The sequence below is a fragment of the Eublepharis macularius genome, chromosome 11, assembly GCF_028583425.1.
Source record: "Eublepharis macularius isolate TG4126 chromosome 11, MPM_Emac_v1.0, whole genome shotgun sequence".
NCBI lineage: Eukaryota > Metazoa > Chordata > Lepidosauria > Squamata > Eublepharidae > Eublepharis > Eublepharis macularius.
In genome coordinates this window covers 60,296,165-60,322,576 of record NC_072800.1, presented here as the reverse complement: position 1 = coordinate 60,322,576, position 26,412 = coordinate 60,296,165, and the positions used below count along the sequence as shown (strand labels likewise).

Sequence of the window (26,412 nt, the reverse complement as noted above, 5' to 3'; positions counted from 1 at the left end):
TCTGGGATATATTCAGAGCCATTTAGTTCCATACAGGAGGACTGCCTCTGTTTTAAGATCATCTGTCACAATCAAGTCTGAATTAGCCTAGTGTCATTCACAGCAGCAGGCACTGGGTTCAGCCAGTGGGGGAACACTGCAGAACTGAACTAAGCAGTACCCAGCTACAAGCACAGAGAATTCCCTTGCTTCAGTTTGCTTATGTTGGGTTAAATTGTGTCCCTGGCTTTGGTTTGGGTGGCTTGGTCGTGATTCTCTGGTGTGATGATGGTTCCCTTGCTTCACTTTGGTTCTGGGGGATTTCATTCCCTTGCTTCCATTTGTTTCTGTTGGATTTTCTCTGGGATGAGCTCAAGCTTGCATTTAGGAGTGCACCTTGGTTATGGCAGCCTTGCTCCAGTGTGTTTCCGCAGCAGGAGTCAGCTTTGACTTTTTTCCCACAGGAAACAATAGAGAGGATCCCGGGGTCCAATCTTCCTGAAATTTGGGAGGTATTTAGAGGACAGTCAGGAGTAGGTCCCCGGCAAATTTGGTGGAGCTTTCTTGAAAAATACTACCCACAGCCACCCAGATATTTTCCCCCATAGGGAATAATGGAAAATGGCTGGGGGCAGCTTCTTTGAGGGCCCATAAAATTGGCCTCCAGAGTCCAATCTTCATTAAACTTGGGGCATCTTTAGAGGACAGTCTGTAGTAGATTCCCTCCAAATTTAGTCCCCGGAGTGATTTCCCCATGAGGAATAATGCCTGAATATTACTGATTTTTTTGGAAATAGCAGAACTGAATTAGAGAATTAATTCAGATTTGATTTTAAAAAAATGGATTTAATGAATTTTTTTCTGGTGCACATCTCTAGTCTGAATGCCTCCAAATGGTGGCTCCCAGGGACCTTTTTGATCACAGTATCTGGACTATGGAATGTTCCCCCTCCCACAGGAACAACAGTCAGATGCATACTTTATTGATTTTTTAGTGGCTTTATTCTCTAAATTGCTTTTGGTAGCTCTTTACTCTCTGCAGTTTGTGGATTTCAGGCAGCCATGTTTAGGTTGAACAGTAGTTTTTGCAGTTCTCTCCTTTTAATTTGGGTGGGCGGTTGCTGTTTTTATTTTCATTATGACTGTTTAAAAATTGATTGTAAGGTATCTCAGAGGCCTTAAGTGATGGAACAGCGGAACAGAAACACGTTAAGATAAATTCTGTATCACATAGTATCTTATTCTCAGCAACTGCTAGGGTTGCAGCTACAAACTTTATTAAGTCCATGGATATATAATTTGGCTTAGGATGGCATTGCAATTCGATATTCAGAAATTAAGTCTGAAAAATAACATTGATAAGGATAATGTAATCAAGAATGACTAACAACAGGGAGTTCTATTAAGCAGATACATCATTTGTAAAGCATACAGCAATGTGTCTACAACACAGAAGCTTCCTTCCCAAGCACATTTACAAGAATATATCCCATGACAAATTTTCTTCTAGAAGCATTTTGACAGCATAACATAGTTGGAATTTGCAGCTTCTCCAGAGAACGTGCCCAACGCAGCTTACAAAGGAAAAAATAAACAAACAGGGTTGGATCCAGGCCACTTTTCCCATTCAGTCTCATCCAGTTCCCCTGCATATTACAACCCCCACCCACATGTTTTTCTGTGCCTGCAAGTCCCATATACAGGAAAAGCTACTGTTCTCCTTCATGGCTAATGCCATGGCAGATGTTAAAGTTGATTCATAAGGCAATTATGGGGGTGGGGGACAAAAAATGTCCAACTAATCACTCTAGGTTACAATGTCAATACAATTTATATATGCAGATCACCAAACTTATGCAATTCAATAAAATATGCAGGAGTTGAAGTTATATGTAAAAATTTCATCAAAATTTGACAGTGAGAATCTCCTTTTGTGGAACAGCCATGAATGAGCAGAAGGAGGCATTGGGCTGAAGAAAAAAAACCTTTCCTATACATGAAGTGTCCCAACTAATAATCGTGTGACAGAAATTATGTAGGAATAACTGACAGGTAAATGCATTTTGTTTCAGTGTTATGTTTTCTGTTCTTGATTGAGCATGGAAGTTAACTTTTAAAGATCGTATTTATAATCCAATCTGTCTGTTCATGTCTATTCAAAATGCTACACCTCAGTAGCTCGGAGTGTGAGTGGGTACAAATCCATGTGTATGCATGAATCCATTCCTTCGATCTTTAAAAAAAGGAAAAGAACAAAAGACATCTGCATAATGGAAGCAGACAACATCACATTCAAGGAACACTGTTATTGTGCACTATAAATTATAGGACAAAAGAAGTCTCAAAGTCAAGAACCTTTTTTAGAAGTAAAAGCAAAATGAACAGCGTCAGCAGGGTGTTCCATTTTGAAGCACACACAAGCAATATGAAAAGCAAAGCACACAATAAAAAGTAGACTAGAAGTACTTGGGAAAGCCATCCTCCATTTTTAAATACGCCTCTGCCAAGTTAGATATGAAACTGGCAATGTGCTAGCTCCAATGTGCTGTTTCCACAAATGGAAACCCCTTTTGCTCATGCATGGACGATTCCAGAATCTCTGGTGAATCCCCTATCCAGCTGCAGCTTCCCGTACCACTTCCCAAACTGTTTATAAGAGTCTTCTTTCAAGAGCAATTTTTCAAGGGCTAATGGAAGATGTAGTGGGATGGGGCACATGGAGCTGCCTGTAATTCTTAGGAGTTAATCCACTATAGGAATGTAATTGTGATAAATAAACAAAGCAGGCTGAACAGTGGGAATGGAATTGCCTTATTCAAATATACTGCCCTACTTGTTTTGTAACAGCAACAGAAAAACAGTTCCTGTGGAATTTCCTGATAATATTATACTGATCCCCCTGAAGAAGCATCCGCAAAACACATAGGGGCAGTATATTAGAATAAAACAACTCCATTTCTCACAGTAATTCTTCAGTAACTCATACTGTTCCTATGTATGTGATGAAATTGGGGCAGAAGACCCGTTACATGAGGGGCTATGGAATGATGGGGGGAAAGCACACTTCAGGAAGGAGTGTGGATTCTTCTGTTGGAATAGAGTGTAACATGAGTTTCCAGATTATACAAAATAAAAATTCTTAATGTTTATTGAAGACTGATTAGAGGGCAGCATACTTGCGGTGAATGGTTGAAAAGTCAGTAGAAACAGCTATTAAGAATCGTTAATTATATCTTTCACCAACAATTTTCAACATTCCTACTAATAGCAATTAAAATCCACATGTGCACTGAAAGCTTTGAAATGCAAACTCTCTTCTGAAACAATTGTTTCTGTAGATTTGTTCCTCCTTTTGCAACACAGATTTCACACTAAGAGCAGACATGTTCGTCTCCTTGTGAGGGGAGAGTATTAGTGTTAATTTACTTTTGCTTCTGGGCCCACATCCAGCATCAAGTTTTATGAGATCAGCTGATTGCTATGGAAACCATGATGATGTCATCCTCAGCATTCAATCCAATTTAAAACCAAACACAGCAGTATCAGGCCAGGACAATCCTTGCAAACCTCATCTCCACAACACTATCCTTATAGGAAAGCCTGGGGCCAAAGAAGAACTGGATAAAATTTGTTAAACACGGTTTGTTTTAAAAAGCAATGAACAGCATATAGTCTGAAATCTCTGAGGAATTCAACAGCTGGCCATTAAAGTATCTTGGTTTGAAGTCAAACATATTCATGTTTGCTGTGCGTAGCAGAAAAGCTTCAATCAAGCAACCATTTAGCAGGATAGTTGAAATCAACAGGCAAGAAGCAGTTTTGGTCTTCCTGACTCCCACAGTTCGCAAATCTCCAAAGGTCCTTTGCCTGTCTCCGTCTTTCCTGTCCACAACATAAAGGCTGCTCTTGAGGTGGGCACACGGACTGCTGACACGCCCTGTCTTGGCTCAAAAAGACTGATGCCCTGACCGCCAATGTCATGGATTCAGCTGGGGTGGGCATGAGCGAGCGTGAGCAGAACGGATGCAAGGAACTGCTGGAGCAGCTAAACACCGATGACCTGATCTCCTTAACAGACACCATCACCAACCACCTTGTGCAGCTGGACAATCGCCAAGAAGCCATACGTGCTATCTTACTGTACAGCCAAAGTGCAGAGGAACTGCTGAAGAGAAAGAAGGTCTTTAGAGATATCATCTTCAGGTACTTGGCATCCAAAGGTGTTATAGTGCCTCCTACTTCTGAGAAGCATCAGCTTATTGGTCACGCAAAGCACTACTGGCGTGAACGCTTGCAGGATTGTGACACAGAGTTAAAATGCAAAAAGCCTACTATAAAGATAGAGGAGGAGGAAGGGAAACAAGGAGGAGATATACAAGGAGACAAGCAACAAGAAGGCAAAGAATGTCACAGGTTGGGAAAAGAATTTTGTCAATGGTTCTTTGCTATTCTGAATTCTCAAAATCCAGTGTACGGAGAACCACCAAAAGAATGGGGGCCACAACACTTCTGGGATGATGCAATACTAAAATTTTGTTATAACACTTCAGAACGAAATGTTGAAGAGTATTCAGGTGCAGAATTGGTAAGCCTTCGTTTATTGTCATTGGTGAAAGAAGAATGCCTCTACCTGAACCCTAATTTGAATGCTGGTGGCCTGAAGTGCGTTGGTTCATCACATGGGTTAGTTGTGGTGGCAGTAGCTGGCACAGTTCATAGAAATACATGTTGCTTGGGCATCTTTGAGCAAATTTTTGGCCTCATCCACTGCCCATTTAGGGAGAACATATGGAAAATTAAGACTGTGAAACTAAAAATTGTTGGTCAGACCGCTTTGAAACCCAGGACCCGTGTAGAAAGACCCTGCATAAAATATGAGCAAGAAGAACTCCGGGAGCTTGCCGTGGTTAAGCCTCACAGATTCTGAGCAGAATGAAGGAAAGTCAAGGAAAATACAGCACATAATAATACTTGAACATAAAGGCCTTATTTGCCTTGATCCTTTGTGAACATACTGTCCATGTACTCTTCCCTTTGCTTCTTCCTCCTCCACTCATACTGTCTGTCTGGCACTACTTTCCTAACTTTCCCAATTTGTTTCTCAATGGCACATATTCTATCCTATCCTATCCTATCCTATCCTACCTTTAGGCCCTGTCTTTCCATACCGCTGTCACTTTTCTTCATCTCCACTAACCTTTTTACTTTCAGGCTATTCTCAGTCAACTTCTGAGTCTGTTCTCCTCACAGTCCTTCCCTTTCTACAGTCAACCTAATTCTGGGATGGCTATTCTTTAGTTTTCCTGATTCAGTAGCCTTGTTCCTTACTCCACATACCTCTCATCTTCTTAAATCCTGTTTGGCTAAGTTTAAAAAAACTGGTCTCCCACAGAAACTTAGCTGTTTGCAAACATTTCAATACGAAATTTACAGTTCAATAGTATTTTTGAATCATGTTTCAACAACCCTGGTGGAAATATTCAGGCAGGCTTCATTGGCTGGACAGTCTGAACTCCCAAAAGATTTAAGGGGGGGGGGAGATGTAGGAACTAATGTCATTGAATCACATTGAATGAGATAAATTATATATAATAACATCCCCAAGAATGGCTTATTGTAGCCCCAAAACATTTTAAATAGTAATTTTGGTTCTTTCCGAAAACACATACACCATTTTAAATATATATAAATAAGGGTACATGCCAGAGCTGATGATGGCCACATGTTGACTGTTATGTTTATTTCACTTTTTCAAACATGAAAATTTAAATAGTATCAACATGGGACTAATTTGCCAGCACTATAAAATGCCTTCTATCCAAACTGACACTTCATTGCAGACAGAATTATAAAATGAAATGAAAGAGTGCTGACTTGATGCCAGTGACAAAAAAAGAACTATTTTAATAGAAATGTGAAACAATTCAAAACCCAGCACATTTCCATTTGAACAATCTAATCAGGTTTAGATTAGTCGCAATACATGGAACAAGACAGGCAATTCCTACATATGGAGACTTCTTTAAATGGGTGTTTGACATCCTGCCACTGTTGAAAGCTGGAGTCGAAGGATATTTGAGAAGGGAAGATGAATTTTACCTCTGCAGATTTTTTGTTAAAGCCTGAAATAAAAGACTCACAAGGTCCCTGTGGATGAATCAACTAACTAACAACAGTAAGCACAAAAAAGAGGACAATAATGGAGGGCCCTGACCTGGATAGTCCAGGTCAGCTTGATCTCATCAGATCTCAGAAGCTAAGCAGGGTTGGCCTTCGTTAGTAATTGGACAGACCTCCAACGAAGATCAGGTTGCAGAGGCAGGCAATGGCAAACCACTTCTGTTAGTCTCTTGCTAAGAAAACCCTACTAAGGGCTGCCATTAGTTAGCTATGACTTGAGGGCACTCTCCACTACTAATGGAGAGAATGAATATTCTTGTAATTAAGAGAAGCATACACTACCTAAACCAGGGGTCCCCAATCTTTTTGAGCCTGCAGAAATTTTGGAGTTCTGACACAGGGTGGTAGGCATAAGCACAAATGGCTGCCACTGGAGGCAGACTCAACTGCAACCACAAAATGTCTGGGAGTGAGGTTATGCATATGAAATATTCAACAGTTCAGGTAGTTGCTCTGTTTAGCAGAATGCCTTCTTAAATGAACATTAAGAACCACCTTCCTGAATCAAACCAGTGGTCCATGTAGCCCAGTATCCTGCCTCACACCGTGGCCAACCAGCTGCTCTGGAGGGCCAACAACAGGGCATAGAGGCAGATGACTTTCCCTGATGTTGCCTCCTGAATTGGTGTTCAGGTTAATTGCCTCTGAGTAGGGAGGTTCCCCTTAGTCACTATGGTTACTAGCTACTGATAGACCTCTCCTCTATGAATCTGTCTAATCCCTTTCTAAAGCTATCTATGCCTGTGGTCATCACTACATCCTCTGGCAGCGAATTCCACATTTTAATCATGTGTTGTCGTGTAAAGGAGCATTTCCTTTGGTCTGTCCAGAATCTACTGCCCACCAACTTCATTGGATGCCCTCAAAATCTAGTATTTGGGGCAGAGAGAAAGTTCTCTCTGACCACTCAGCCGTTCCTCATAGGAACTGTGCTCCAACCTCTTAATCAACGTACTGTTTTAAAGGGGGGGGGGGGTTGCTTACACAAAGCTTACCTTCAATCACACAGTGAAGATCCTTGTGCTGTGGATGCAGCTGCTGCCAAAGCAAGGTTTCTGAACATCTGCACAGTCAAACAGATCTCCAATAGCAATCAGAAAACCTGCTGTGCAAAAGCTCTCTCACACAGACACACAAAAGGTGTCTGCTGGCATCATGGCGCCCACAGGCACCACATAGCAGACCTCTGATCTAAGTTTAAACTCTGTTCCTGTGTGGACTTTGTTAGCATTTGACTAGAAAAGATGTACATAGGAACAGTCCCAACATCTGAGTGGGTTGAATAATTCAGGTGTACTACAATCATCACACTCCTGTCAACGATGAGAACTGGGGGAGGTCTAAGAAGTATTGGGATCAGCCATCCTCTAAAACACTGGTCCCCCTTCCTAAGCCACCAGCAGGAAACATAATATACTCCTAAGTGGGACTGTCAGGCTTGCCAGAACTTACCTAAAGTTTTACCAACCCCTGCAACACTCCTCATAGCATGTGCAGAGAAACAAATCTTTCATGCAATCACTCCACACAGTAGGACACACAGAATCACTGGGCAACAGAGGACTCAAAAGTCTTCCCAGCCCACTGTTCCATCTTGCAACACTAAAAACTGGAGGCTTTTCAGATGTTGCTTACAAAGATTTCTCTTTTCTGAGTGGCTGAACTTAATAACACATGCATGCTTCCCCCCCCCCCACCTTCCCAAATCACTACAAATTAAAAACACAATATTGCATTCTCTACTTTGCAGAGCTCTTTGGACTTGAAAGGTGTAACTAACTAAAAGTCAGTAAACTTAGTTGACAATGACCAAGAGTGATCAAGTTGTCTCAACTTTATTTTCAGTATGTCAAGCTACCATGACTGATATTTTTAATTATCTTACACCATTCAGTGACACCAGGAAATATATCTTCATCGGGGGGGGGGGGGACTTAATAGGAAAAAAAGGTTTAAGAACATATCACTGTTCAGCACTGATCCAGAGCAACACTTCCCAAGTCTCATGACAAGACACAAGCAGTTCATTTCTTCAAGTATTCACACTTTACATAATACACTTTACATAATACAAAAGTAATAACCATATTAAAAATCATGGGCGCAAGTAATTTTAAGTGTCACTAATTTCATGGGCATCAATCACTCGCACAGATATCAAAGGGGATGAAAAATATTTAACTTTGGCTACATTGTGCCCCTTATGTTTACTAAAACAAACATATTGTTTCATTCAGAAACTATCAAGCGTGGTCAATGGAGCAGTAACGAGGACTTGAGAGCATATAGTTGCGAGCACATCCCACTAATTTCAGTGAGACTCAGGGCTCAAATAGATGATATACCTAACATATGTCAAGTCATGGGCGCACGACTGAACTTAAAGTCAGATGTACAAAGGGAGAACTCCCCTTTAACAGGGCTCCCTCCCACCCTGTTTTCATCCTCAGAAGGAAATGTGAGGCCACAGAAAAGGGGCAAAAGCCCCATCGCCACTGTTTCTGCTGCTTAAAACAGGGTGGGAAGGAAACCAAAAGCTCCCTTACATGCCAAGCAAACAAGCACTGAGTTCCCCCAATATACATCCAAGTATGAGTTCAGTTGTGTACCTAAGACCTGACATGTGTCAGGCATATATGTTAGAGCTCTCAGAGAAAATTTTGCATGCTTCCACATACAAAAAACTTCATGTGTGTGGAAAGCTAGTAACATAAGAGGAAAGGTTTGGGTGAGGTGAGATATAACCCCTCTAAAACAAACAAAAGCTTCTAGACTAGCTTCTCTTTGACATGCTAGGTCTCTATATGCAAGAAATTCTGTCGACAGGGAGAACATTCTGATTTACCCACATTTTGAAAGGGCAAGATTCCAGAGAGCTGTATGGTGTGTGCTTTTCTGAACCATCTCACAGAAAAATTCCCCATAAGAGTATCACTTTGCTCACTTACAACAAATACACAACATGAAGCTGTGGTCAAATGCACATTCCCATCAGCTGTACACTCAATACAAACATTTCCTATACTGAAGTGCCACTTACATAGGAAACTATCACGTGCAAAGTAGCCCCGGGAGCTGTTTAACTTTGGACTGTGCCCATTTACCTGACGTTGCCAAATCTCACTATTAAGAACATGTAAAGATATTACCAGTGTGTTTATTGCACCTGAAAATATTACCATAAATATTACTAGATTACCATAATTTTTACTGAATTGTATGGTTGTAGATTTATTGTCATGCTACCTTGTTTTTAGCTTTTATACTGTGTTCATTGATGTAATCCACTCTGAACCTGTTTGCGGGGATAGCAGACTATAAGTACAAATAAATAAATTAATATAAAGCATGGAAGCACTGGGCGGATACAGCTGAGCATTTACCAAGCCCTGCCAAGTGGGAGAATTTTATTAACCCTGTGCCTCCAGATTGACATCTAGGCACTGGGCTATTCCATTGCTTTTGCAAGACTGCGGTCAAATTCTTGTTTGTTTATTTACATGATTGATAGTGCACCTTTTTCACTGAGACTTAAAGTGGATTACACAATGTAGGTCAGTACAGTCAATTTCAAAGACATTCCAATACACATGTAATAGGGTATATACATGCAAATTTGCAAAGATGTAAAGCCAGCAGATATCAGAAATGCTGAAACAGAGCATAAGTAATTCTAAGACTGACATATTAAGCGACATAGGATCTACCCAGTAGGATTATATTTACAGCAATAGTAGTAAAGTCTACAGTCTGTCTTACAGCAACAGTAGTTAACTCCAGTCGCTCCCTATTCTGTTACTGATGCATCTCTTTGAGATAACTTCCTTATATTACAGCCCTCTTATCTGAATAAAAAATCCCTCTTGAATATTTCAATTTTGCATAGTTTGCAGAAAGCCAGGAGGGTGGGGGCTTTCCTAACCTCTTCAGGTAAGGGATTCCGTAAAGTAAGGGTCACCACAAAGAATGCACACCTTTCACAAATTGAAAGAGAGAAGATGAAAAGAAATTGGGTTCATGTTCATTAGAACCATTAAACCAATTAACATGTCTCCGAGCCAAAGTAAAAGGCTTATCAATCCTTTCTCTGAAATAAAGCATAAAGTCCACTGGCACCTGGAGCTTGAAGGTCACCTTTGTTTCAGTTAAAATGAACAAGGTTACTAGACCTATGCAGAGGTTTCTTATCCATCTAATCCAACAATTAAAATCTTTTCCCCAGGATTTATAATTTGCCTGCCACTCAAGAGTTTACAGGAACACTGCTTAGACTCACAAAATGTATTTTTCCTCGCTCTTATCTTCTCAAAATTGAACATTTTTATATGTCCACTCCCACTTCCAAGTGCTTTTTTCCTGGGTTTTTTTAAAGAGAGAAAAGATAAATGCCAGTCAGCCTACATCTTATGAGCAATTTCATCCTATTTCGCCATCGCTTATGTAGGCCAAAGTAACATTTTTTGATAAAGTATATGACTCAGCTGCAGGCTTCTAAGGTACTATAAAGAGCATGAAATTATTTTAAAATGTTATGGAAAATGTACTGGCAGCTTTCTTTTTAGTGTTTTAACAAAGCTACAGTTTCAATTTCTTTTATTCCAAAATAAACTACTTCTACAAGGGCTACTTCATACCTTAGGAAATAAATGAGAGGGATGGATGGATGGATACTTTTCAAACACAGCAGAGATTTAAATCACATCTTTATTTCTTGAAAGTATCATTCTAATATCTCATTCTGAAATGCATTCCCATGAAGTTGTCACAGTGCTTTTAACGGCCCAAACAAAATCTGTACTTTACTAATCTGAGAAGGAAGGAGGTCAGAGAGACCCCCAAATAAGTCATAAGAATAAGAAACACGTGTGGCGGGGGGGGGGGGCTGTAACGAGGATGTCACTGGCTGTCAAGGCAAAAGGTTGGCCCTTTATTATTTCCCTTTGGCATTAAAGGAATAGGACAGCACAAAAAAATGAGGGGAAACTGTAACAATAATAAGAAAATGGGCTGCATCTAGACTTACAGTGCAATCCTATGGAGAGTTACTCCAGTCTAAGGCCATTGACTTCAATGGGCTTAGACCGATGTAACTCTGCATAGGATTGCACTGTTAAGGTGGCAATGTCTACAGATTCCCCTTTCCCACTGCTTTAGTCTGGATCCAACCTAATATCATGTTGCCAGTCTCACCCCATACAATAGTTTCAATTTACCTTTCAGTATCAATTAGAGATAAAAATGGCCAAACAGCATTGCTGTAATTTACAAAAAAGTTACATGAGTGGGTGGGGAGATGAAAAAAAACAAGAACTGGCTTCATAAAGTTGATGAATACGTCATATATGAGTTTGCAGAAGGCTGAAAACAAAAGGCCTTGCCATCACTCTGTTTTTCAGGAAATGGTTTGATGGAACTTGCTTTCAAGCCAAGTTTGCTAAGCTACAATTCTGTTTACAAATTCAGCTACTTAACAGCCATGGTTCAAAGTTACCCCTTTCAATTCCCACTGTCTGCTCTCCCCAACACCAATCTAGAGGCCAAAAGTACAGTAAAGACATCTGTGGAAACAAATTACTGGTGACCCACTTTGGGAGTGAGTAGAAATCAAAGCACTGGCTCATCTTCCCTACTCCACCATGCAAAGTGGCCCTGCAGGAAACGAGCTGCTGAGCAGAGATATGTGTCCTTGGACCTGGGGACAGAGCGTAGGCTTTGCATGCAGAATGGGCAAAGCTGAATTCCTAATCTGTTCACCAAAAAATCTCAGACAGACCCTCTCTGCCAGAGTTACCGCCAGTCAATGAAAATAATGCTGAGCTAGACAGCCCAATGTTCTGACTTAGCAGAAGGCAGTTTTATTTACATGGAAGTGCTTTCCCATTAAGTATCAGTGGACTGAATGGCTATACTCACATATCTACAAAAAAGTGTTTACCACTCCTTAAATAACACGACAGTGCAATTACTCTTTAGTCACTCTAGAAGAAGCAGTTACCAGAGGGTTTTTTTAAAAAATCAAAATGCAGCGAACTGCATGCCACCTTGTCACAAATCTAATCACATAGTTTTTTTAGGTACTCTAAATGATTAAAAGGCAACTGCGCCCAACCAGCTGGTTGAAATGAGACCTTTCTGATACTCAAGAGATGTAAGCTTGCCTATATAAAGATGTTCTTCCTTATCCTTCATTTAAGGATTTGTGGTACATTAAACAGATTTCCTTTTCCAAAGAGGGAAAGCTAAACCAAAAGAGGAAATCACTACTCAACTTCGAAACATCTCAGGAAGTCACCTGATCCCCCTCCAAAATGCTTTGCTTCCACGTGTATTACGCACTTGGCCACCCTGTTTTTAACTTGATCTCTGAAGGGTTTTTGGAGGGAGGGGATGCTACTTTTACAAACTAGAGAGAAAACTTAATTCACAGGCAGTGTATTGCAGTGTAGAATCTTAAAAGCCTGTTGCTTGCTTCACACTGCAGATGTTGTATTTTTCTGTTTTCAGAATTATTCATATTTAGCTGTTAGTGCCAAAGAAAGGCAAAACTGGTTAGAGGCTATCCTGTATCTGGAAAGTTTTATGTGGCACCCAAACCAACTCTAAGGGTTTAACGCGTTGTTAAAAATACCCTCACAAAAGCAAAGACTACTTTTATGCACAAGTTTTAAAAGTGCATTTTGAATGTATTAAGCTGATGCAAGATAAAAACTGGTACATTCTAGTCAATGTAGGCTTTACAGTCCTGTTGTGGACCTATTTTCAGACAGATTTGAAAACATTCTAGCACAAACTGCCCTCCTTTCCATTTCTGGGGGGCCCACAATCCTTATACTTTTAACACTTCCTCCAGAATAAATGAAGCTATTCTTGTCTCTTTTGAGGACTGCCGTGTTAATTGCTTAATCTCTGATGCTTAATCTTCCATAAGCTCCACACACCTGGACAGGATAAGCCATTATGCTACAGATCCTGGTCCCAACCCAGATTCTGCAATGAAATAGTTTACCTCTGTTTCAGGGAGCTGGGGAGGAAGGGTGAGCAGGAAGAGTATTTTTAATGCCCCAGACCTCAGCAAATGGTGACCACTGCCTTGTGACAGAACAATGCCCACTCCACTGGGAAGATGGCTGTTTCAAAGCCCGGTGTTCTCCTGCATGAGAAACATAAGGACTACCTACTACAGCTGTGATGTCACTAGGGCAAGAAAAGGCTGCTTACTGCAAGAACAGAGTCTCAGGCACAGAGCAGCTTACAAACGGGGGGGTGTGTGTGACCAGATATGTTGATGGGTAAGAAACAAGAAACCTATCTATTATATTCTTTATCCCGAACATACATGGTTCTCCCCTCCCATATTTAAGCCTCCCAACAACCCTATGAGGTAGGTTAAGCTGGAGCAACTCATCCAGTATCACACAGTGATCATGGCCAAGTGAGGCTTTGAAGCCAGTTTTCCTAAGTCCTAGTCAAGATGCTAACCACTATTATATCATTGTCTTGTCAGAAAAAAAAGCAATATAATTTTTTTAAGTGTATCTTTTGTATTTCGTATCTGATCATTCTGAATTGTGTTGCACTTCATAGTGTCTACCAACTGTAATTCTGCATCCACCATTTTCATGCTATTTGCATGCAGTCATGCTGCCTTAGTCCACCCTGATGCAGGATGGGACTGTGGCTCAGTGGCAGAGCACTCGCTTGGCATGCAGAAGGGTTAAGACAGAGTATCTGGGGGTTTTATATAAAATATAATCAAGACAGTATGTTATGTTGGACCTAATGTAAAATAAATAAAGAATAAATATAGGCCTCTTAAGGGAGCATCCATCTCAAACAGACCTGGCCAGAGGCATCCGGAACAATAAATCATTTGAGAATTTCAGCCACAAATTTTGTTATTTACATAAAACTTGAATAATTGATATATAATTATATCCAGTTATGTAATTATATAATTTCCACAAATACTTGAATTCAACAATTTCCATTACAAGCTATCTTTTCTTGGAAATATCTCGTAAGTGTAAACACTCTTGCTTAATCAATTGAAAATTTTATGGATTAATGCACGTCTGTCCAGTGCACATATAAAAAATGTAAAGTGTGCATATGAAAAATATATTGGCAAATACCTGGTGCTAGGTACAGCTACCCATCATGCCCCCTGCCACATCAGTTCAGTGGCCCTATATGAGTGGAGAGTGCCTTAAAGTCACAGCTGACTTACGGTGACTCCTGTCAGGGTTTTCACGGCAAGAGACTAACAGAGGTGTGGTTTGCCATTGCCTGCCTCTGCAACCCTGGTCTTTGTTGGAGGTCTCCCATCCAATTACTAATCAAAGCCGACCCTCCTTATCTTCTGAGATCTGAGAAGATCAGGGTCACTTGGGCTAACCAGGTTAGGGCAACTGGCCCTATATATGACCCATCTAGTAAGTCATAACAAATTTATGAGATGTACTTACAAATCCTACTACATGTTTAAATGAAAAGAATTACCTAGGCACATACATGAAAGTGAAGAAAACAGCAAATTTAAGAGATGTATGCAAACTAACAACTTACAAGCATGAAAAAGCAATCTTACCTGCTATGAAATAAGTTCTCTGTGTTATTTTTTTTGTGTCATCTTTGTGTGATTGATGGCACAATATTATGCAAAATTACTCTGGTCTAAGCCCATAGAAATTAATGGGCTTAGACTGGAGTAGCTCTCCATAGGATCACACTATTAATCAGATTGTGGAAGGAGGCAGTCAAGTGCATGAATCTATTCTTAGGCACTCTATCTATAAATCTGTTAATTTATATATTACTGGCCCAAACTGAGGCAGGTGCAAGACCATTATCATTCCCAAAACAAAAAAGATATCGTTCAGAGAGCAAGAAGGGGAGGTGATTATACCATATTGACCCCTTCCAAGAAGAATTTCCACAAAATACAACTAGAATCGTGAAACCTGCAGATCATGGGAGTCACAACATTGAAAGGGCTCATATAAGCCATCTACTCTAATCTCCTCATTGTAAGAAATCCACATTAGAACATTTCCAACCGATAGCTATCCAACATCTACTCAAAAGACCTCCAGCCCATCACCTAATTAATTGGCTCCACGGTTAAAGAGCACCTAATATGAATGTGCCCTTTGTCCTCTTCCCTATGACAGCACTTCCAGTATTTGAAGAGTACAATCATGTATCTCAGCAATCTTCTCTTCCCAAGGCATACCCAGTTTCCTTCAACCTTTCCTCCTCAATCTTGCTCGAGGCCCCAACCATCTTCATTGATCTCCTCTGAATCCACTTCAGTTTGTTGACATAGTTCTTAAGAACAGTGCCTAGAACTGGACAGATTACTCCAGATGAGGGCTAACTAGTATAGAGTACAATGAAACTAGTATTTCTTGTCACTTGGATACTCTTAACACAACCTAAATTGCATTAGCCATTTTTTTCAGCCACATCACTGTACCAACCTCACATCATGGTCAGCCTATAATCAACTGCAATCCTAATAGATTTTCAGTTGTAGTACTAGCAACCAAGCTATTCCTCTATCCTACACCTGTGCATTTGATTTTTTTTTTTTTGCCTGAACACAGAACTCTGTATTTGCTTTTGGTGAATTTCATGTTGTCAGTTTCAGCCTAACTTTTCAAACTATCAGGATCATTTTGAATTTTTTTTCCTAAGGCAAGGGTGGTGCACATGGGTGCCATGGGGCCACTGACACTTTTCCTGGCACCCATCATGTAGTTAGGTTTTTGACTGGCCACACAAGAGCTGAATGGCTGTGCAGACTTTTTAAAAAAAATTGGCAGCAGCTGCCACCACAGCACAAGGATCTCCACTGTGTGACTGAAGGTGACCTGTGTGTATGCAAGATAACATTTTTAAACATGTTCACAGAAAAAGGTATCCTGTTAAACAGAGCTTTTGCCTGAAATGCTGAAAAATTATGGTTATGGTTATGCACAACCTTATTCCCTGACAAATGTGACTCCCTGACATTTGGTGGTTGGCTATGCATCCTACGGCATCCATTTTATGGTTGCCTCCTCCACTTTCTGACAGTATTTCCAAAGGTGCTTGCAGGCTCAAAAAAGTAGGACCCCCATTCTAAAGTGTTAGCTGTCTCTCCCAGTTTTGTGCTAAGTGCAGATTTGGTAAGATATCCATCCCCACTTTGTCCAAGTCAGCGAAAAATATATTTAAAGTGTATTAGGCCAAGGACACGGCCTTTGATACCTCAATCCAAGCCCTTCTTCAGAATGATGAAATGTCATTCTACTACAGACCAACATGACTACTCACCTGAAACTACTGATACAGACTCTTTTAATTTTTTCTTCAACCAGCTGTTAATTTATTAGCCAGCCCACGTTTAACCAGTTTGCTAGCCAAAATATCATAGTGGACTCTGAAATCCTTTGTTGAAATCAATGTGTATTACATCCACACAATTCAATAGTCTAGCAACCTGATCAAACACACAGTAAGATTAGTCTTCCAGGATTTATTGACAAATCCCATGACGGCTTCAATTAATCACCACACTCTTTTCAAGGCCTTACTTCACAGTCAATTCTTGCCTAATAATGAAGTCGGTGTAACCTGCCTGTAGTTCCACTGATCTTTTTTTCCACCTCTTTTTGAAGACTAGGACAATATAGTGTGGTGCTAGTCTCACCAATCCTCCAAGACTTCTCAGAGATGACAGATAAAGGATCTGATGGCACATCAGCTAATTAGTACCTTAAAATACCATTCATCCAGCCTACAAGACCTGAACCAGTTTAATAAAGCTAGATATTCTCTAACCAACTCCTTCTCAATGCTGAGCTGCAATCCTGTCCGCATGTGATGCTATTTTTTCAAGGCTGTACCCGCTTTGGGAAGTCCCAGGGTTAGATGCAAGACCACATGCTTTAAAGGCCTTTAACTGCTTTTTTTGTCCAATTTATCTGCTAGAGTCAAAATATGTCATCATAATTACAAAGTAATCTGATGGATTACATTTGCACATCTTCAAAAAACAGAACAATTTATTGCAACACGCATGCAGGGAAGGTCATGCTACACAATAGGTATCTGAATACTAAAATTGCCAGACTAAATAAAATTTTGATGCCATGTATTCTTCTGGATGGTTTGGAGTATCCAATTGTCAAAATTCCAAGAGAGTAAGTCCAGAATTCATCAGGAACCTGTTCTGTAGCAGCAGCAACAGGAGTTGATGTTCTTGCAGAGTTCCCATTTATTTCATTAAATGTATTGTCGAAGGCTTTCACGGCCGGAGAACGATGGTTGTTGTGGGTTTTCCGGGCTGTATTGCCGTGGTCTTGGCATTGTAGTTCCTGACGTTTCGCCAGCAGCTGTGGCTGGCATCTTCAGAGGTGTAGCACCAAAAGACAGAGATCTCTCAGTGTCACACTGAGAGATCTCTGTCTTTTGGTGCTACACCTCTGAAGATGCCAGCCACAGCTGCTGGCGAAACGTCAGGAACTACAATGCCAAGACCACGGCAATACAGCCCGGAAAACCCACAACAACCATATTTCATTAAACCTTGCACAGAACAAGGTTCTTATACTGTATGTAATTCATCCTGTAATCTCAAAATAACTTACTTTGAATTTCGTCTCTTTGCAATCAATGAAAACGAACAGTTTGACTTCAATGGACTCAGATGGTGACAACTTGTTTAGGATTGCACTGTAAACCAACATCGTTAATAAAGGATGTAATTCCAGGGTTGAAAGTATCTTTGGCAAAGGCTACAGAAATCTGTGCCAAAGTCTACAGAAATCTTAATTATATTTTAAGTATCTAGTGTATACAAATTCAACGCAGAGTCCTAAAAATTCAATACTGATACCGAGCAGGACTTTGGAGCTCCAACACATCCATAATTCTTTGGGGAATAAAAACAAAAAAAATCTGAGAAGTCTGAAATGCAAACAGTCCAAAGAAATCCTGCTTTTCTGAAATACAATACTCAATATTTGAACTACAATATAGTCAAATTCATTCAAACAGGTACATGAGGCAGAGGATTTAAAAATGAATGAATAAATTAAAAAGCAGTCATGCAGAATGGTGACAGAGACAGTAACGGTCTCAGGAAAAAAGAGGAAGGAAGATTCACAAACTCACCGATCCATTGTTTGGCTGAGGTAGAAAACGCAAACATTATTAGGCTAGATCAAAAGAGAATTTCCACACAAACCAAATTTGAACTTTCAAAGAGTCATATTAAACTTCAATCTAAATGGGCTCCCCTGTATGCCCATCTGTTTTCATAATCCTGCAATAGTACAATTTGTTTTTCTCTGCTTCAATATACTTTAACAATTTCTAGCTTTTTTGGAGCAGCACTATCCTCCTTATTCCTGCTGAGCCTCTCCCCTCAATTTGTTTCTGAGCATCTGCACACTCTCAGGAACAGAACAGGAGCAAAGGAAAGCTCTCCAGAGGGAGAGGTGAAAAAATCAGTGGAAATCACCACTCCATATTCTGTATAAGAAAATGCCATTCCATTGGAGAAACTACATGGTTAAATACGTATCAATCCTACTATATAAAAAGCAAGCTGTATTAGTGATTACTCACTTTTTATCCCCGCACAGGCACACTCTGGCCTGCGTGAGAATAAAGAGTCATCGCCAATACTGCTCGCTTAGGAGGGGGCAAGAAGGACTGGCGCTGCCCGGCATTACCACCCGGTGCGCCAGAGGGCAGGGCTGTGCTTCCGCATCGGCCTTCTTCATCGCTGCAGCAGCCTCCTCGGGGTCTCTGGAGGGTTGCGCTGTCACAGCTGCCGAGGCACTGGGGAGGCCCACCATGCCGGCCCCGCCCTCAGCATGCCTCAAGCAGGCCAGGGTGTCACAACGGACTGTGGAGTGCTGCTGCGCTCTGTACCGGCCTGATTTCTGCCTGCTTAAGGCTGAATCTGGCCAGTGCAGAGTGCAGGAATGCTGCCAAGGCCCTGGAGTGTTCCTGTGCGTCACACCAGCCCAACAGGCCCTGGAGTGCTCCTGTGCGCCACACCAGCCCAATTTCTGCCTGCTTGAGGCTGAATGGGGCTGGTACAGAGTGCAGGAATGCTGCCAGGGTGGCGTGATGGGCCCTGGAGTGCTGTGCTCCACAGTGCCCAATTTTGGCCCATCTGAGGCTGAAATCGGCCCACCGCAGAGCACAGGAATGCTGCTGGGGTGGCGCATTCCTGTGCCACAATGGGCTTTGTTGCTAGTCAAATATAATTATTCAGTTTATTCCATTGTTTATTTTTGACAGAACATATCATAATGCTGAAATAATCATCAGCCTGTTATTTCAGTCACTCCCCGCAATCATAGTTTAGAGGACTGAAAACAAGCCACTGACCTATCTGTCCTCTTTCTTCATTTCCCTTTCCACCATTGGCTCTGAGGTCCAAATTGGTGAACTCTTTGCTTAGTGAGTGACTGACTGAAAATATTTTTTGTTATACCTGTAATCCGCCTTGAGTCCCAGTGAGAAAAGTGGTTGTTAATGAAAATTATAATACTAAATAACAATAATGAAGAATCAGAATAATAAATGATGATAACCAAGAATCAGAACTCACTTAAAATTGCAGCTTCTGATTTGGAAAGAAAGTGCCAACAAAGAACTACTAATTCAGATATCCCAACAACTATGGTTTATTCTAAAAAAGGAAACTGGAAGGAAAGCAAGGCAAGAAAGAGGAACACAAACGCATAGGTCATGTCCAGTCTTCTCTAAATTGTGGTTTGAGAAATCATTTAAAACTGAGCCAATTTTTCAAAAAAATATTTTTGTAACAATCCGTCATCAGAAATATTTTCCACACTAATAGTCCCTGCATATTTATGACATTAATTTAATGAATGTCTTTTCCAAATTCTAGCCACTGTTACAGGATACCATAAACAACGGCACCAATGAAATATGTTCAAAACACAAGTTAATTTATTTTTAAAGGTCTACTAGCATTCAGGATGCTACTGAGCTTTGACTCTTGAAAGCTCATACCTGGAAATCTAGTTTGTCTTTAAGATACTACTGGACCTGTATCTTACTCTTTTACTACAGACCAACAAGTCCACCCATCCGAAACTATCTTCTAAGAACTTTGAAAGCTTTCAATTAAAAGGTTTTCAGCCTTCATGATTGCAGCTGCTTAAATCTGTGGGAGATGAGGGTTGGGATGGCAGAAGCTGGCTGACCGGGTCCAAGATGGTATTAACTACCCCGTTGAGAGACAGGATGGTTGCTTTGGCTTAGAAAGTGCATCCACTCCTAAAGAAACTACCCTGGAACCAGATGATTTAAATAATTATTGACTAGTCTCAAATGTACCATTCTCGAGTAAGGTGACTGAGCAGTGGCAGTTGGATAACTCTATGGTTTCCTGAATAAAGTGTACTCTTTGAATCCTTTCCAGTCTGGCTTCAGGCCTAGATATAGGATTGACACAGACTTGGTCTTCCTGGCGGATGATCTGTGTTAAGGGATGGATAGGGGGAGCGTGACCCTACTGATTCTCCTGGACCTGACCAGAGAACTTTGGACAGATTACCCAAGGCAGCTATGAAGAGTCTTCTGGATAAACATTTTTAAGAGAACGTAGGAACAATTTACAATGTCTACATCTAGGGAATCCTGCTAGAATACATTATACAAGGCTGATCCCTACAGATACTCTCAGCTCTAAAGTTAGTTTAAAAAAAGCTCTTCTACACAACAGCAAGTTGCTAAATGTTAAAGACTTTTTTAAATACAAGTTTTACGCTAAACATTTGCTATTTATGGTAACACACTAATAGCTCATTCCTAACCAGGTTTAGATGGAAGTAAATAAACTCTGTTTTTGCAGTGGGACATACATTCAGCTTTGGTTCGGCAGCTTTACAATGATCAAAACCTACAATGTTATCACAGGTTATGGCCATTTTCTTCTAACGCTGCAGGTAAGTTTTGTACTATAATATGGTTTTACCAGGAAGCTGCTTGTCAGCATTTTTCAAAGACACAGATTTACAAATCAGTGGAAAATGATAATATTTACCTTATTAAAAATATATACCTACATACTGATAGAAGTGCACCACTAGAAAGATTTTGGAAAACCAACATAGTTAAAGACCCCATCCTAAAATATTTTTTATGGCTCATGGCTCATACAGATACATACATCCCTTGAATTCTCTATACTCGCTTAGTGTGTAGGTGACAATTAGCAACTTATAGTACAATTCTAAGCAGAGTTAGAGTCAAAGTCAATAGGCTAAAAAGGGTTTAACTCTGCTTAGGACTGCACTGTGAATGTTATGAATTGACTCCACTGAACAACATTCTATTTCATTTGAGGATCTATGAAAACTCTGTTTGTGACATGTTATCAGCAATAACCCATTCACAGATACAAACCATCATACATAATATACAAACCAGCTCTAAAAGTATGTATCTGTGTTCAATTTAAGTTATGATAGCAAAAGAAGGCAAATACGCCATGTATTTGCCTGGGGCATGTACAAGAGTGCAAGTGCTGTACATTTAGCTCATCTAACATGATTGATTTGGAGCATGACAGCTCTGACAATTATAGATAAACAGGCTATATTTATTTTTTTTATTATTATTATTAATTTGATTTATAGCCCTCCCTCCCCATGAGCGGGCTCAGGGCGGGTTACAACAAAAATAAGGAATACAGGCATAACAATAAAATCACAAATCTTACAATACAGCACTTCGGCAATACATGGGATGGGAAATTTCCCACTGAAAAATATAGTATCAAAGGATTCTGTGGGAAATTTTCTGCCTGATGACACTGGTTTCGTTAAGATCAGTATGAATGTGACTTGCAGTGTAATCCAAGCCCACTGAAATCCATCATCTTAGACTGGTCTGATTTTGTAAAAGAACTGTGTTGATAAACTAGGATGCATTCTCCATACAATCTAATAAAATGAGTACCAGAAAAAAAATAAAGTTGCTGCTGTCTAGTCATTTTTAGAATGAACAATGATCACTCTCAGATGAGCTGCTTGAAGTTAATATACTCTACAAACTCAACTGGATAAATTAAGAGAGGCATTCGAATTAACCTGCTTTTTCACCATGTTTGACTGGTTGTAGTTACATCCCTTCCTTGCAAATTAAGACAGAATGATGACACTGGTACGCACAATCAAGCTGTAATTCCACATTCCAAAATAAAAAAGGAGGTTTGACCCAGTCAGAGAGTGAGTGGAGATGAACAACATATCCATTGTCAGCGGTCACACTGTTCTACTTGCAGAAAGAGAAGCAGTGTGAGTCAGCTATTGGATTCTTAAGGGTCCTTTTGAAGCCTGTGCCTTATTAGATTGGGGGAGGGGGAATCAGGCCCTATAATGAAGGAAGTGGAGGAGAAGGGTTGCTTTTAGTAACACCTTTTAAAGACTTTGTTCCTTTGGGTGATAACCAGTTTCCAGGCCCTAACTGTACAAACTTGGAAAACAAATAATCAGGTGATTATTACTGATCCAACAAAAGTCTTTATATAAGCCTGACCTTTGTGTCACACTCTGAACTGTACAGGTAACTTTCTATTCCAATAAAGGAATGATAAACTATTAGGCTATGTTGTACAGCTACCACAAATACCCATGGTGTGAATTTGTATCTTGGGAACATGTACAGTTCCTGAGCCAAGTCCTTTCCAATTTGGGGAGAACACAGGTAAAAATGGGCCTTCAAAGTCACTTCACTGTACTGAGGCATTTGACAAATACCCCAAAATGGCAGGTTGGGCCCAATTCCTTAGCAGGAAGACTTGCTGGTCTCAGGTTCATGCTCTAAGTGGCTCTTGAGAAAGATTCGGGTCCAACAGCATCTTAAAGACCAACTGCATTTAAGGTGCTACTGCACCCAAATCTTGATCTTCTAATACAATGTGGCTCTTGGCACTGTTAGCCTAGCACAGGCCCCAATCCCAGAGCCAAACTCTCTGATCCTGAGCACAAGCGACTGGAGCCACCAACACACTGCAGGGCGGGCGCCTTTGGACATGCTACATAGCCCAACCACTTCCACCATCTCTGAAACAGCCGGGCCTAAGAAGCGTGCAGGTCACGATGTCTATGCCACCACAAGCCCCAGGGACCTCTCTATTGAGAAGGTAAGCGTTTGGACTGTGTACAGAGGCTTCAGGGGGAAACAGTGTCCACCCAGTCAACTATTTCCACGGAGCTCAGAACTGCCAGTTTTCCTCTGCGCGGCCACGGGCCCTCCAAAAGCAGGCAAAGTTGCCCCCAAGGACAGGCCCGAGGTCAAAGCGAGGAGGCTCTCTCCGCGGCCGGCAGCCTCTCCGCCCACTGAAGGCGGCGGCGGCGGCAGCAGCAGCAGCAGCCCGGGCGGAGGGCAGCCGGGCTTCGCTCTCCTTCGCGCCGCGCTAGGCTCCCCTCAGCGCAGCCCGCCGACTTACCTTGGCAGCCATGCTTTACCTTGCGCAGCCAGCCCCTTCCCGAGCGGCGAGGCGAGCGGCGACGGCGAACGGCCTCCTGGCGGGCGCACCAACCAGCCGAGAGGACGGGCCTGCGCCGCCCGCTCATTGGCTGAGAGCAAGGCCGGCGCCCAGCCGGAGCGCGCGTGATCCGCCCGCTGGTCTCCGGCCTGCCTTGGCGAGGGAGCGGGTGGCCGGCTGCGTGCCGGCGGGGAATCCCGGGGCGAGCAGAGCCGGGCGAGACTTTCCAGCACGCTTTGACCCGCCGCTGCCTCGCAAAGAGACTCGGCGCTTTTGGCACGTAGCTCGCGGGGGTTACGGGGTGACGCGTCTTTTGGCACACTGGCCCGGCGCCCGAGTCCTAAAGGCGTGAAAGGGTTGCCAACCTTCAGGCGGTGGCTGGAGATCTCCCGGAATTACAATGGTTCTCCAGGCCAAAGAGATCAGTTTCCCTGGAGAACGGTCGAGCCCTGGAGCTCCCTCCCCAAACTCTGTCCTCTCCCCGCTCCACTCCCAAAATCTCCAGGAATTTCCCAACCTGAAGCTAGTAACCCTGATTGTCTGTCCCAAATCCTCGTGGGGTCCCGTGGACGTGTTCCGTAGCAGTCAAGCAGAGTGCTGCTCTATGAGCATGTGCAGCGTGTTCAGGCCAGGGTCAAAGCCAGGCTCCACAGAAGGGGTCCATAGACAGTTTACAGGCTTGCCTCTGTAAACGTGAGCTCCGGCATCTCTAGGGCTGCAAATTTTATGTAAGGTGTATCCCCCACAAATGCTGATGACCCAGTTCTAGGTAGAGTTAGGAAATTCCACAGAGTTCAGTGAGCTGTATCCAAACAAGGGTGCGTAGGATTGCAGCATAATGATCTCTAGAACTGTTAACTCTAAGAAGGGCAAAGTTTGCAGATTTATTCCTAGGGAGGGCGATGTTAGCAGGCTAGAAAGTTATGATACCAGGATGAATAAGCCAAGGTGAGCAGCTCCTGTGGAGCTGCAGGTCGCTATGGTAAGAGTCGCTCACCTCAGACTCAGCCCGTGGCCCCATGGAAATGCACGTTGGTTTCACATGCAGGATGAGGCAACTGGTGAGATCAGGTGAATCTACATTGTTTATGAAGGGTCCAAACCAAGTACACCAGAACTAGTCTTTGAAAGATGTTATTTCCACTTATCTGCCTGCCTGTCTAAAAGAATGGTGGATGCCCTGCCTTTGAACTGCAGGGTGTTGGGGCTACCTGGGGTTATAAGGAGTTTAGGTGTTCTACTGTAGGTATTGTGCTGTATTATACTGTACTTTTCCTCCCCAAAGGGGTCCCAGAGTAGCTTACAGCATTGTTCTTCCATCCACTTCCCAACAACCCTGTGAGGTAGTTTAGGTTGAGAGTGTGACTTGCCTAAAATCACCCAGTGAGCTTTTGGGACAGAGTGGGGATTCAAACTCAGATCTCTCAGACCCTAGTCCAACACTTTAACCCCTACACCACTCTGGCTGTCATGGAAAGGGAAGCCACTTCTTTATCATAACTTCAGATATTCCAGGCTGTGTCATTCAAATGAGGGAACTGTTTGACCACTGCTCAGATTAAGATACAATGGAACTAGAATCTTTCCTTCCAACCACTTGTTCAAGAGTAGCTGGGGCTAATAATACTGAACATTTAATATAGTGCTTTCGGCACATTGCATATATTATCTTGTAATCCTTCAAACAACCCTCCAGGGTAGGCCAGTATTGTCTTCATGCTGCATCTTGAAGTGCTGAGGCTGAGAGAGTACTTGAAAAGGCCACCTAGTGAGGTCATCGTGGTACAGCTGAGAGTTGAGTCAGGGATCTCAGAAGACCTCCCAGTTCCTACAAAGAAAAGCTGACGACGAATCTGGGGGCTTAGAATACAAGCAAGTTCCTCTTTCACGTCTGTTGTGCAGGCGGATCCTATGCAGATTTGTGAAACCCAGTGTGATACAGCGGTTAGAGTGTTGGACTGTGTTCTGGGAGACCCAGGTTGGAATCTCCACTCTGCCAGAGAAGCATATTGGGTGGCCTTGAGCCAGTCACATTCAGCCTAACCTACCTCAGAGGGTTGTTGTGAGGATAATGTGGAGACGAGGAGAATGATGTAAACCACTTTGAGTTCCCAATGGGGAGAAAGGTGTGGTACAAATGAAGTAAAAAAATAAATGATATATTTTCCTTAGCTGGCATGGGTCAGCACTCTAACTGGCACAGTCAGCAGCATGCTGGTGCCACCTTGTCCTTGCCTTTGTGAGTAGCACTTGCAATTTGGCAGTTGATCAAGAATAATTCTTGTTCAGCAGGTTTGTGCTCAGGCTGTCAAAGGCCTTTGAAAATAATCTTTGTCAGTGAAGTTAAGGTTCTAGGGAACCTCTTTCCAATCATCTCCCTTTACGAGGGAAAAATGGAAGTGAGCAAGCTTTATAATCATATTGTGAACTATCTAACAATACATACTCAGTAAGTGATAGGTCCTCAATGGGCACAACTTCTGTGGGCACCCATATAACTTACACCAATTTAAGATTTACCTATAGTGCACATCTGTTCTAAGTCAAAAGAAGATACTTTTTCCCCCATGAGCAACAAACAGTAACTGCGAGTCAGGATGCCTTTGGCATTAAAATGTTATGAAAACTCTGCCCAGCTAAACAAAACATAAGCATTCTTCATGCACAGTAGATTTGTTTACCTTGTAAAGATTCGTTGCAGTTGATTAATTATCAGTGTCTGCAAAGAG

General features: G+C 41.8%; 1 protein-coding gene across 1 annotated transcript in view; it reads right to left on the bottom strand.

Moving 5' to 3' along the window:
* Window positions 1-23,725, bottom strand: part of SLC25A13 (solute carrier family 25 member 13) — a 138,912-nt gene extending 115,187 nt beyond the window's left edge. Inside the window, exon 1 of the mRNA XM_054991674.1 lies at window positions 23,645-23,725. Within this exon, the coding sequence (XP_054847649.1) occupies window positions 23,645-23,656 (12 nt within the window). The 5' untranslated portion in view covers window positions 23,657-23,725. The remainder of the gene's footprint in view (window positions 1-23,644) is intronic.
* Window positions 23,726-26,412: the final 2,687 nt, after the last annotated feature.